This window comes from Pneumocystis jirovecii, assembly GCF_001477535.1.
Source record: "Pneumocystis jirovecii RU7 chromosome Unknown supercont1.12, whole genome shotgun sequence".
NCBI lineage: Eukaryota > Fungi > Ascomycota > Pneumocystomycetes > Pneumocystales > Pneumocystaceae > Pneumocystis > Pneumocystis jirovecii.
The window spans coordinates 178560-192041 of record NW_017264786.1 but is presented as its reverse complement, the minus strand read 5'-3'; the positions used below and the strand labels follow the sequence as shown (position 1 = coordinate 192041).

General features: G+C 27.7%; 4 protein-coding genes and 1 non-coding gene across 5 annotated transcripts; 2 read left to right on the top strand and 3 right to left on the bottom strand.

Moving 5' to 3' along the window:
* Positions 1-1790: 1790 nt before the first annotated feature.
* Positions 1791-4577, top strand: T551_02693 (uncharacterized protein; the record flags this gene model as incomplete). Its single annotated transcript, XM_018374956.1, has 10 exons — positions 1791-1808; positions 1857-1957; positions 2010-2154; positions 2199-2695; positions 2738-3029; positions 3074-3356; positions 3411-3475; positions 3520-3748; positions 3800-4014; positions 4062-4577. The coding sequence occupies 10 exons, from the start codon at positions 1791-1793 to the stop codon at positions 4575-4577; spliced, it is 2361 nt and encodes a 786-aa protein (XP_018228836.1).
* A 235-nt stretch (positions 4578-4812) lies between these two features.
* T551_02692 (di-trans,poly-cis-decaprenylcistransferase) lies at positions 4813-5821 on the bottom strand (the record flags this gene model as incomplete). The annotated part of the gene is made up of 5 exons (XM_018374955.1): positions 4813-4953; positions 5001-5217; positions 5259-5375; positions 5422-5564; positions 5615-5821. The coding sequence occupies 5 exons, from the start codon at positions 5819-5821 to the stop codon at positions 4813-4815; spliced, it is 825 nt and encodes a 274-aa protein (XP_018228835.1).
* Positions 5822-6022: 201 nt separating this feature from the next.
* Positions 6023-6104, top strand: T551_05036. The gene has a single exon. It is a non-coding gene; the product is annotated as a tRNA-Gln (tRNA).
* A 201-nt stretch (positions 6105-6305) lies between these two features.
* T551_02691 (uncharacterized protein) lies at positions 6306-6964 on the bottom strand (the record flags this gene model as incomplete). The annotated part of the gene is made up of 4 exons (XM_018374954.1): positions 6306-6395; positions 6442-6736; positions 6786-6874; positions 6917-6964. 4 exons carry the CDS (start codon positions 6962-6964, stop codon positions 6306-6308), a joined length of 522 nt encoding a protein of 173 aa, XP_018228834.1.
* A 126-nt stretch (positions 6965-7090) lies between these two features.
* T551_02690 (uncharacterized protein) lies at positions 7091-13454 on the bottom strand (the record flags this gene model as incomplete). Its single annotated transcript, XM_018374953.1, has 14 exons — positions 7091-8257; positions 8305-8724; positions 8767-8889; positions 8933-9048; positions 9094-9590; positions 9637-10085; positions 10132-10291; positions 10338-11315; positions 11360-11723; positions 11771-12596; positions 12638-12751; positions 12797-13071; positions 13116-13220; positions 13271-13454. The coding sequence occupies 14 exons, from the start codon at positions 13452-13454 to the stop codon at positions 7091-7093; spliced, it is 5778 nt and encodes a 1925-aa protein (XP_018228833.1).
* Between the last annotated feature and the right edge of the window lie 28 nt (positions 13455-13482).

The window sequence follows — 13482 nt, the reverse complement described above, 5'->3', positions numbered from 1 at the left end:
TAATCCTATCCCAAATACTCCTTTTTAATGTTAATACACCCGTATTAACCCGACCACTGTACTACAGTTCTCAATGTCCTAATGCTGCACACTTATGTTGACCTTTATATTTCAGTCTCTTTTTTACCAATCTAACAAGGATATAAACAGAAATATAAATAAATCTAGTCGTATTTGTTCTTTTTTTAATATTTCCTATACTCCATCTTGCTTTATTTTCTTTTTTTTTAGCTTTAGAGTTAATTTCAAAAATATGTTTTTGTCACTCTTTGCTAACACGTGGTTAGTTTAGTTTCTGACTATTAACACAATGCACTATTGTTTTTCTTAATATTGGGCTGGCTATTAGAGTTTTTGTTTTTAGATAATATTGATCTTAGTTTAAAATAGTGTTTTTAGTATAAAGGCACCCATAATGTGGGGTTTCTTTATTCCTGAGTAGACATTGTTTGTATGCCATTAAGACAGGTTAGACTAATGCATGTTTGTTTTTTAAGGTGTTTTCCGTGATATTCAGTATAATTTATATAATTTAATAGAGCTTTTAAGAGTTTTTTTCATATAGGGAGGCTGGTTTTATAATATGTCGTTACGGATATTTATATACGTTATAGATAAAATATAATGTCTTTTGATAAGGTATAATATATAATACATGATGAACAAGATGGCATATCACTTGTGAAGAAATGTGAGAAGATCAGTGCTCTTTTGTTTATACATAAAGAAGAATTAAATATAAACAAGGATTTTTATATAGTATAAAATTATTAATAGCTATACCTAATAAATTTTTAATAGGTATTTAGTGGGGTTTTAAAAAAAACACGATTTTAGGGCGTATTAATTAGGATTAATACTAGTGTAATGAACATATTTGGACAAGCAAGTTTACCAAAGCCAGGGTTTGAGTTAAAAATTTTGATTGTGCAAGTATATACAGATGCCTGGGGAAAAGGATGTAGAAGGGTGTTTAAAGTGTTTGAAAGATGTATCTAGGGGGCGGGTTTACGTTGAATTAGATTTAGATAAGTGTATATTTGGGGGGGAGCTGAGTGTAGATGCAAAGATGTTAAGAAAGACTAATGTGTATATATAAAATGGATGTCTATAGAAGGTGCATGAAATCAAATGATGTATAAATACAGCAAAAAAGGCGAGTTGTGTGAGATTTATGGTGAATATTCTGATTTGTGTGTTTAGAATTCAAAAAAAGACTAATTAGTTGGAAAAAGGGTATTTGAATGGGTAAAAGTTTTTTGCTCCGGTTTTTAAAAAACCTCGTTATAAAAACAAGAAAAATGATTTAAAGATACTTTAAAAAATATCAACTAAACTTGACACATAAAGTCCAGATGTTCTAGAAGAATACATGCACACGGTTCTTCATAAGCAAGTATTTTGCCCATCATACTTGTCCTACAGCTATCTTGAATACAGACACTTAGATATTTTATATCTACACATGGAAAATAGGCTTATATTGCAAACAAGAATCTATCTATGCTAAAATATTAAGATAGGCTGCTTAATGGTTGTTTTGCTAATGATCTATGGGATGCAATGTCATAAAAGACACTAAAGCACGGCGAAAACATTTTATTCCATTCTTCATTTTTCAATTTTACTTTGAAGATTCTTTATATTATTCATGGATTTATGTATTTTTTTTTATATTGGATTATCAGCTTTTATAATTTCAACGTCTCTGAGATCTTCCAAAAAATTAAATTAAATCAAAACATAAATTTTGACGTAGAAATTGAAGAAAAAAGGTGGTTTTAAGAGCTATGGTGGCACAGGCACAGGTAGTCTTTAATATCACATCATTTTACAAGTTTCTGATTAACTACAAGCTACAACGGCCATCAGTGATGACGCATACAACGCCATCAACATCGCAACAATTGATCCAGACAATGATAGAAGCGTCATTTGGGTGTATTCTGTATGTGAGGTGAATTTTGTGTTTTTTTCCTTGATATATGCGTGATTGATGGTGTTTTTAGAGGTCTTTTTCCTGATGATAATTTTTCAGAAGAAAGATATAACCAAAAGCCAAATAAATCATCAGTAGCAGTGAATTCAGGCACTAGGATTATGAAGATTAAGAGAGGATTTTCAGAAGAAGCAGATTTGTTGTTGGATTATTTGGTTTACTTGTTTCTTGTTGTAAAATATATGTTCATCCATGCTAGAACCAAGGTGTTTATGATGCATTGTCTAAGAAGTATTTAAGATCGATTTTGTTTGCAATATATTTTGATCCAAATGATTCGACGAATATTTTTGAATCATATACATTTAATTTTGCATATTGTGGACGAGATATGAAGCCTATTATGAATGTTGTTAATTCAAAAGGGGAAAAGCAGAGCTTTGGTGTAGAAGAAGAGTATGCAAAGCGGTGTATACAGTTGCTATTGAGGAATTTGATTACGTTGACTCAGAATCTTTCACCCTTACCGGGTGGGTATATTTTTGAATTTAGGATTTCAAATCTAAACTTAGATTTAGAAAATATGCATAGATATATCACGATGAAGCTATTTTATACAGATACAACGCCTCAAGATTATCAACCACCGATGTTTCGTGATTGTACGATGGAGAAACCATTTACATTTGCAGTTGATCCTGGAAACACTAGTTTTTACAAGCAAACGGCCGGATCTATGGATACTGGGTTTCATGCGTAAGGGTTCTATTTGTCTAACTTGTATTTATTATTGAATAGAATAACACTTAAAATTACGAGTATAGCAGATGCTGTGTCTGAATGTAAAAGTTATGAAGAATACTATAGTAAGCAAATTAAAATGTTAACTGCCGAAGAAGATGTTCCTGGGGTAGGAGTTTTAGAAATTGGCCGAAAAAACAATGAAACTGTTATATTAAATTCTTCAAGAGAATCTCAAACTTGTTTTGAGCCATTGCATTCTATTTCTCAACAAAATCCTCATAGTCATTCTCCGTTGAAATATAACAATGAGCAATATGAAAAGGAAAATGCTGCCATTAAAGAAATGGTATGTTTAATTAAGTTTTTAGAATTATTAAATAGACTTTTTAGCTTGTTACACATACTCAAGATTCAAGACTTGAAGCTACTCAGCCTCTTGATTCCAATTTTTCCCAGTTGACTCAAAATCCAATTCCTATGCACTCAAAGTTGTCTTTTGAGGATGATATTAAAGCGAAAAATTTTAAAATAGAAGATGTATCAACAAATTTAGATATAAATAAGAATTCTTCGATAACGAAAGGTGTATCCAAATTAATTTTGAATTTTAAGAAAGAAATTGAGCTTAATGAAGAAAGAAAGCGTTTAAATTATCTTAAAACTACAGCAAAAGGTACTTATTAAAGCAAAATTATTACGATAAGAAATAAATTTAATCTGGTATTAGAGAGTAGTGGAGACATAAGTGTAATACGCTGTGAATGTGGAGATACTGCTGAGGATGGCGATATGGTACATAATTATTATTTATAAAAGGAAATGTTTAAAGTATTTAGATTCAATGTTATGTATGTCAATCATGGGTTCATGCATGGTGTTATGGTTTTATATCAGGTAATGATGAACGTTTACCTGATGATCATTCTTGTTATTCCTGTCTTCTTCAAAAATCTGAACCAGTTTTATATGAGAGTATGAAAGATCTAGCTTTGTTTAGAAGAGGCCTTATGATTGTTTGGGAAGAAGGGCTTCCGAGAAATATTGTTGAATTTTCAGATAGATTGGGTAAATATTTAATTGATTAATGCGCAGAATACTGTATTTATTATTAAATAGGGTCTACTCGACAAAATGCAAATCAAGTTCTAAAAAGGCTTTTTCAAGAAGGGTTTATAGCTGATATTACATCAAATAGGATTTCAAGATATATTATTGCAAAAAAGAGTGCACGTTTAAATATAAATGATGAAATGACTGTTGTGAAAAATCCTGAAAATAAACAGCGTTTATTTTCACAATATTTTCAGCCTCTTTTAAAAATTAGTCACCATGTTAGTATTTATTACTTTTATTATTTATAACTGATTTTTTTATTCAGTATGAAAAGCAAGATATTAATGTTTCTCTCTCTCAAAATGATAAATGTTCAAATACTAATGTTTCCAACAATAATTCAATGCTTGTTGATACTTTTTCTGTTTCTAATTCTTATCCAACTGATAGGGGATCCAGTTTTACTATAAATGCTACTCCTCCGCTTTCTCAATTGCGAGATACTGAAATACCAAAAAGAATTCCTACTAAAGAAATAAATGATACTGATTATAATAATATTGAGCAAGATACTACTGATGATGAAGATCTTTCAACACATAGTGCTGCTAAAACAAGACCATGTTTAAAAGAATCTATGTCTTTAATGAATTCTGAAGCAGGGCTTAGCTTACAAAAACATAATACTATTGATAATTTTAAAAGCTCTGTTATATCAAATATGAATCAAGTTTCCAAAAGAAATGATAAAAGAACTCGCTTGCATTTTCCTGATGATAATTTTGAAATTGAGGCTAAAAAGAGGAAATCAAGTGTTATTTTAAAACCAATTTTAGTTTAAATATATTTTAAAACTAAAAAAACATTTTATAACAATATTGTAAAAAATATATTATGTCTATTTGGCAAAAGGCAATTGAATATTTAAATACATAGATGAGAGTGTTAGTATGATTTTTAACTTATTTTTAAATGACTTCATATGTATACATTTTAATAGCATGATCCTTTCTATTTATATTAAAAAATAGTGCATTATCTGGCAAAAAATTAAAAAGCTTTTTTCCTGTTTCAAGTCAGTTGTATATGTTTATATTTGTATCATAAGTAAACCTAAATGTTGATAACTGGTATTCAAGAATAAGAGGTAAAAATTTCCAAGCATTAAACTCGGGCCAATAGCAACTTACAAATTTAATTTTTGTTGTTTTATGACACTAAATACTGTTCAAACAGAATGTTTTATCTATCATTGATTCTTTACTTGCCACAACATAAAATCACTTAACCGTTGAACCCCACTTGTCCGTATAAGCATATCGAGTGGAGGGCATCCATTAGTGAACATGTGCTGATCTAAAGTCTTTTCATCGATCTTTTCTGTATCTAATTTCCCAAGCTTTGATTTATTTGCTATTTCACGTATTGCAGTAGTAATTTCATCACGAGAAGTATATGGAAAACATATATTCAAAACAACTCTATTATTGTTATTTTTATTGGTAAAATAGTTCTAGATTACCTTGTATTCGACTTTGTCATATTAGTTGCTTTTTCTATAACCTCAAGAAGATCAGGCTTTAATAATGATTTTTGACCAAGAACATTTAACTGAATTCCATATTCATCTACCATATCCCTATAATCCTAATAAATACATAATAAAACACATAAAACACACTTACCCATGAGAACAAAGTTGTGCCAAATGTGTTTTACTGATATCCATAATAATATCAATTTCATATTTTGATCTTTTAAAATTTTCGATAGAAAATGCATAAATTGTCACAACTTTTACTCCTACTTTATAACAAACCTCCAAAATCTAGATCTAACAGTTAAATCTTTTTTAATTATCAAAAATATTCGACATACGTGCTTCATATTTTCAAATCCTCGACTATGTCCATCTGCTGACTCCAGATTCATATGTTTCGCCCACCGCCGGTTTCCATCCATTACAAAAGCAATGTGTTTAGGTACCGGCCCCTGACGGATTGCTAAAATACAGAGTTCTCTGAATTCTTTTGATATAAACTGAAATGGTGGAAACTGAAAAAGCCACTTAATTGTATTTCCCATTTTAAAACCTGTTTAAAACAGGGAAAAATAAACCTGTTTGATGCTTTTACTTAATGTCTTTGTCTTTCTCTTTTTAAGACCTTTTTTTGTTTTTTTAATAAAATTTAGTAAATTTCCTTAAATATTTTTTATTAGAAATCGAAAATCTTGAATATTTAATCGATATTTAAGTAATTTATTTGCTGCTCTAGAGCTATTCCTGGACCCATAGGATAGTTGGTTAGTCCATTGGATTCTGATGTTATGTCTTCCAAAAACCTGAGTTCGAATCTCAGTGGGTCCTTGTTGAGTTTTAAAATATTTAATGAAATAAATAGAAAAAATGCATCTCTTTGAAGAGATTATTTTACCTTTTTTCTTTTTTTTGATATTAAAATATATTTGAATGTTCTGAATCAAGAAATATATGTAATAATATGTAATAAAAATAAGACAGAAAAAATATGCTAGAAATTATAGATAGAAGATTAATGCCTAACAATGCTTAAATCTGAGGGATATAAAGTTGGTTGTATTTTCCTAAGTATTTTGTTAAATATTCAGCATGTTTTTCAATAAGTGTTCTTTTGGACGCCTTTTTTTAATAAATATATAAAAATAAATAAAAAGTACTAAATTACCCTTAGGCAGTGATCAAGAATCCTTTGTTGTCCATCTGCATATACTACTGTTCCATCAGGTAAGGACGTTTTTTTTTCAAAACGTGTTTTTGGCATAATTTTACAATCTTCACCCAAATGACAACCTGTACTTAAAAAACACCCAGCACTAATACGTGTACCAGATCCTATACTAGATACTTCAACAAATGATCGAAATTCAATGATGCATGTATCATTAATACAGATTCCTTGTTCGTCTGGTGCTTTAATTGTACAATTTTCTTCAATGATGCATTTTTTTCCAATAAAAACACTAATTCACAATAAAAATACATATATATATACGTATAAATATTCTTTACGGTCCAAAAGAACTGTCAATAAGCACTTTAGGATGAATTACACTGCCTGATCCAATTTTAATAGGAAATTTGCCCTCTATCTTGATATCCTACGAAAATTAGCGTGTTTTAAAGAAAGTTTTTAAAAAAACAAGAGCAATTGTGCAAGGAAAATCAATATTTAATAAATTTTTACTCATTTTTTGTTAAATATTTAGAAAATATGATATTTTTATTGATAGTTAAGATAATACTGTACCGATCGATGCAAAAAATATAAATTACAATATATTCTATAATAATAATACACATGTTTTATGACCGAATTATGTACTTTTCTTATTTACAGATCTTGTATCTTCGTTTACTTTTCGTTTTCTTAAATTTAAGGGTAGTGATCCAGTGGTTATAGGACTATTTTCTCTGATTCGTTTTGTAGGAATAAATCTTGGTGCGGTAGCAGAAAGAGTTTTTGAATGTGTTTTTGGATGAGATGTTAGTTGATTATGAGGTACTTTTGTTGGTGTTTTGGATGTAGTTTGAGTGTCAGCTGTTTCTTTATTAATTGATGTATTCGTCACAGTCTCTAATTCTAAAGGTATATCTGTTTTTATAGGTATATCTTCTTGTTTTTCTTCTGTTTGTTTTTTGAGATTTTTACTTAGTGCAGTTTCTTCATTTTTATCATCAAAATGTTTAATTGAACTTGGAATGTCTGATTCTGTTTCTATATGTTCTTTTTCGCTATCATCTAACTTGGTTGAATCTTCCAATAGTTCTGTTTTTTTCGATTCTAATAGTAATATTTTATTTTTTAGATTAGAAATTTGTTTTTCTGCTTTAGATAGTTTTAATTTATTTCTCATTTCATTTTCTTTTTTTAAATTTTCAACATCTTGTGTATATTTATTTTTAAGTTCAAGTTCTTGTTTTTCTAATGCATCCTTTATTTTTGTTTGAGTCTCATTTTCCCATTCTGTTTGAACTTTAGATAATTCTATTGATAAACGCTTTGATACAACTTTTTCTATTTGTTCTTTTATTGGACCTGCTCTTAATGTTGGTGTTGTATTTTTTTTAGCTTGTTCAAGAGATGCTTTTAATTTTTCTTCATGTATTTTTTTAAGTTCTGTTTCTTTAGTTAATAAAACTTGTTCATATTCTTTTTTTAATTTTTCTTTTTCTTCTTTTAGACGATCATCAATAATAGAATCTATATTATGTTGATTAAGATTTTCGTTAATTTTTTTATTTAATTTTGCGTTTTCTAATATTTCTATTTTTTCATTTTCAAAGTTTTTTTGTATTTCTTTTATACGATTATTAACTCGTAATTCTATTTCATTTTCTTTATCTTTTTGTAATTCTGATAATCTTTCTTGTATTTTTTTCTCAATGAATTCATCCATATTAGAACTTTTTGGTATTTGATCTGTGTTCTGAAGTTCGCTAAGTTGAGTTCTAACTTTTTTAAGTTCCTCAAGTGCTGCGTTCTTAATTTTGTAAGCTATATAGAAATAATAAAAGAAGTGTATTTTACTTTTTCTCTGAAAAAACTAAGCGCTTTTGCCTTAAGTTTTTTTGTTTCTTGTTCACTATTTTCTTTAACTTTTTCTAGTTCAGCTATTTTTTCAGTAAATATTTTTTCTTTTTCTTTTATTTCTTCTTGAAGTTTATTTAAGTTTTTCTTTTCCGTTTCCCATTGTATTTTTTCATTTTCAAGAGAAGTTACAGTATTTTCTAATTTAATTTTATCCTTTTCTTGATTAGATTCCCGTTCTTTAGATATAGTTTCTTGTAGTAGAGCTATTTCCTTCTTTAATTCTTCTTCTAATTTCACTTTAACTTCTAATTCTTGAGTTTTTTGTGTTATTTGTAATCTGTTTGCTTGAATTTTTTCTTTACTTTGGCTTAATAAACGATCATATTTTGTTTTCCATGCATTAGCTAGATTTGTATTCTAAATAAATTAATACAAATACAAAAAATTATAATGTAATACCTGAAGATTAAGTTTATCGATTTCTTCTTTAGCATTTTGATATTCTTGCAAAATTTTAGTATTTTCAGTTTCAAATAAAACAAGTTTATTTTTTAAATTTTTAAATTCCTCAATGTCAATTTGCTTTTAATGTTAGTAATAATTAAATAAAATTAATTAAAAATACTCCATGTTTTTGTAAAATTTGCTGTACTCTATTTTTCCATTTTTCATTATCTTCTTGTGTTAATTTCAATTGAGATTCTTTTACTTCATGTTCTGCTTGAAGTACTCGTAATTGATCTTTATAATTTTAGTGCTACAAATTAAATAAAATAAACATATTACCTTCTAAAGGCTGAATTTGAGATGTTAAATTCTGAACTGAATCTTCAAGTTCTTTTAGTCGTTGAGTATTTATTTTATTTTCGGTACGCAAAATTGTATTACTTTCACGTAATATGTTTAATTCATTAATTTTGCTCATTAAATCTTGATGTTGTGATTCAGAATTAATTAAATCATTTCTTTGTTGTCTTTCAGAGCTTAATGTAGATCTAGTATCATCAAGTGATTTTAGTGTTTTTTGAAGTTCTTGTTTTATACGTTTATTTTCTTGTATGCTAAGTTCATATTGACAATCTACTATTTCTTTTTCGCGTCTTAAAAATTTGATTACTTCTTTTAAATCTTCTATAGATTTATTAGGCTCCATTGAATTATTTGAATCATGCGTATTAAATGTATCATTTTCATTAGTAACTTTATGTAATTTTGAAGCTTGAAGACTTATATTTTCGAATTGAGTATGTAAAAGGTTATTTTGTTGAACAAGTTCATCACACCTAAACTTTTGATTAAGAGTAAAAATAAAAAATATTCTATATGAACCTGGTTTTAATGTCGTGTAATTCTTTTTCATAATTTTCCTTTAATACTTTCCAGCTATTTTCAGAAGCAGAAAGTTGAAATTTAAATGATTCATTGTCTTTATTTAAACTTAATATTTCTGCTTTCATGTCAAAATTTTCTTGTCTTAATAATTGTAGACTATTTCTGGCCTCTGCATGAGCAATAAGTTCTCTTTCATAACTTAAACGAGCTTCTTGAGCTATTTGGAATTGTTTTCGTAAGTCTTCTTGATAGTCGTTTTGGGCTTTGATAGAAGATTCTTCGATTTCTTTAAGTTTTTCAATTTTAGTAACTAGTTCATTTTTTTGGTTTTCAAAATTTTCGTGTTGTTCATTTTGAGATGTATGAAGTTGTAACAATTCTTCTTTTGTTGTTTTTAATTCTTTAGAAATGATTTCTATTTTTTGTTCTAATTCCTTAATATTATTCTAAAAATAAGTTTAATGAAAACATAAAATTAAAAATTATTAATACTTCTTTATTTTCTAATGATTTTTCCACTGCAATTTTATATTCATCATGAATATTATTCATATCTTGTAATGCTTCTTCTGCTGCAAGACTGATTAATTTCATTTGATCTGCATTTTTTTTTGCTTGTACAGCTTCTGCTTTTGCTATATCTAAAGAGCTTCTATTATATATTTAGTAAATAATAGTAAAAAATATAACATTTATACCTTAGATTTGTTATTTCTATTTCTAATTCTTGTTCTTTAGAACATGATGTGTCTTCTGATGTTTTAAAAGCATCTTTTTGATAAACTAGTAATTTTTCTTCTGTAGACTTAAGAAGGATGCTCAATTCGTCAACTTTTGATTGAAGATTTTGTTGAGTAGTTTGTGCTATAATCAAATTTTCGTGTGTTTCTGAATATTTTGTAGTAAGATTATTAATTTTTGATTGGTATTCTAAAAACTCATGTTCTTTTCGCATTACTAGTTTTTTATATTCTTCATTTTCTTCTATAGCTTTACGTCGTGCTTGTTGAAGTTCTTTTTCTATTAATTCATTTTGTTCTGTTAAGCGTCGACGAGATTCTGTTTCTATTCTTTCTTTTTCATTTAATATTGATTGGAGATCACTCAATAATTTATTTAAACGATTTTTTTCAATCGTAAGATTCTCATTGTCATTAATAAGCCGTGTTTCAATGTTTTTCCAAAGCTCTTTTTCTGCTTTCAAATTCGTTGCTTCTGTTTTAAGGTTATTTATAGTAGATTTAAGCTCAATAACTTCTTCAGAAAGATGAAAAAGTCTTAAATCCTGTTTAGCTACTGTTTCTTGCATTTGTTGATTTCTTAAACTAACATTATCTCTTTCGTTTTTTAAGATATCAATATTTTCATTAAGCATATTATATCTTTCGGAAAACAACTCAAGTTGTGAGGTCATTTTTGCAAGTTGAATTTGTAAATTAGAATTATGATTAGTAGTATCACGTAATTGTTGAGAAAGTGTTTTATTGTTAATTGATGCTTCATTTCTATATTCATCGAATTGAATTTGCAGTTCACGTAAAGCATTTTGACTTTTAATAGCTGAAATGCTATCTGATTGATCTTGCTTTAAGTCTTCTGAATCAAGAGGGTCTGTTTGTCCATTATATACTAACATTCTTCTAAACATGTCTCTTTCACGTATATAGGAATCCATTCTAAAAAAAAATTAGCTTTTAAATAACTAAAAATGTTTTTTAACTTTATTTTAAGTTTTTTTATTTCTTCTTTCATATCTTCAATAACTTTATTTGCTTCTGTGACAGCAACACTTTGTAAATTCTCTAATTTTTCGCGGTTCTCTAATTCTTCTTTTTCCATTCGTGCTCCTAGCTCTCTTGTAACTTTCAGTAAATTTTGATTTTGTTCTTGTAGTGTTTTTATATCTTTAAATAAAGTCAAGCGTTCTGATATTAAAAGTTGAGTATCTGAAAGCTCATCAAGATTGGATTCTGACATTTTTTTTATAGCATCTCTTTCTTCTTGAGTTATTATAACCCCTCTATAATTTTGGATCTCCATTTCATACAAAAGACATTGAATTTGTCTACTTAAATCCCTTGTTTCTATAATTAAATTAGTCACCGATAGGTTCTGGATAAGTAAATCATACGTTCTAAATAAATTTGTTTTTCTTTTTCTAAATCTTTAATATGAATTTTTAATGTTTTATTTTCATATTCAAATTTTTCTTTTAGTTCATTACATTGTTGCAGCATTTCACTTATATCTGCCATTTCTACTTGTAATCGTGATAATTCTTGATATTGTTCGCGAATCTGTGGTGCACGGTTTTCAAGATCTGATAAAAGATCATTTAAATTATTCTGTATTCTTTCGTTATGTTTTTTTTCGCTTTCTAACTGTTCTTTTGTCGTAATATATTCAGAGTATAATTTTGTTAATGACATTCCTGATTTTTTTAGTTTATTAGCTGACTGCGTAGATGGTGACAATAAACCAACTCCTAGTGGAATTTCACCATTTTTATTAATTTTATTTGATAATTGATCATGTAAAACAACTAATTCTGCTTGTAATTTTTCAACTTGTAATTCTAAATCTTCAAGTTGCAATTCTGCAACATCAGCACGATTTTTTTCCTTTTCTGCAATATTCATCCATTTTAATGCTTCATGACCTTCTTTAGTACAATTTTGATCCAGTTGTTCTTCAAGTTCAGCAATACGTTGTTTGGAATTTTTTGAATTCTCTTCTAAAAGCTCCATTAATCTATGCTGAATGTCCATTTCATTTCTAAAAGATTCTTCTTGTTCAACAATTTTATCCTGGTACTCTTTAAGTTTAAGCAATGTCTCTTCAAGTTTATTAGAAACTTTTTCAAGTTGGTCTTTAGATGTATTTGCACTTTTTTCATGTATTGTAGATGCAGCAATAGTGTTTTCTAATTCTAATTGTAAAGTAGAAATTTGAGATGACTAATTTGGTTTTAATAAACCTTTTTTTCAAACTAACTCACCTTATCTTTTCGATATTCTGAAAATTCTTCTACTTTTTCCTCTAATTCTTTATTTAACCATTCAATATTTTTTTTCAAAATTTCTAATTCTTGTTGTGAAGTTTGTTCCTTAAACTATATTTGAATTTAATCATTGTTTTTAATAAAGTTTCAACATACTTTCCATGTAATCTCTTTGTCTTTTAATTCTTGGTTTTCACTTTCAATAATACTCATTTCTTTTCTCAATTTTCCATATCTTTCCGTTAAATTTTGATATTCTTCTTCTTGACGTAATGTTTCTTGAGTTTTTCTCTCAAGTACATCAATCACATCCCTCTTTTCATTTTCCAAAACGCGGTTTCTTGATTCTAATCCATATACATGTTCTTTGAGATCTGTATTATTTGATTTTAAAGATGCAACTTCTGTTTCAAGTTTTTCATTTGTTGTTTCTATTTTTATCAAAAAAAATTGCAGAATAAAACTAAATTCATACTATATGTTAAACTTCTTTCTTTAAGCTGTTTATTTTCTTCCAAACTTGTTTCTAATTCATTTCTAATTGATTGCAATCTTACATTTGCACTATGTGTTTCTTGTTCTAAAAAATACTTAAAAAAGCGAAAAAAAAACATATTTTGTATTATTTACCATAATTTACTTCTAATATGATCTTTGATTTCTTTAATTCATCAAATTCAGTTGCTTTTTGAAGAATACCAGACAATAAAAGTGTAACATTTTCTTTTGACGCTAAATGTGTTATAAAATCTGATGATAAGTCCAAAAAACTTGATATACGACCAACATCTATAGAAGATTCTACTAAAGTCATCTTAAAAGATGACAATTTACAGTGTCAC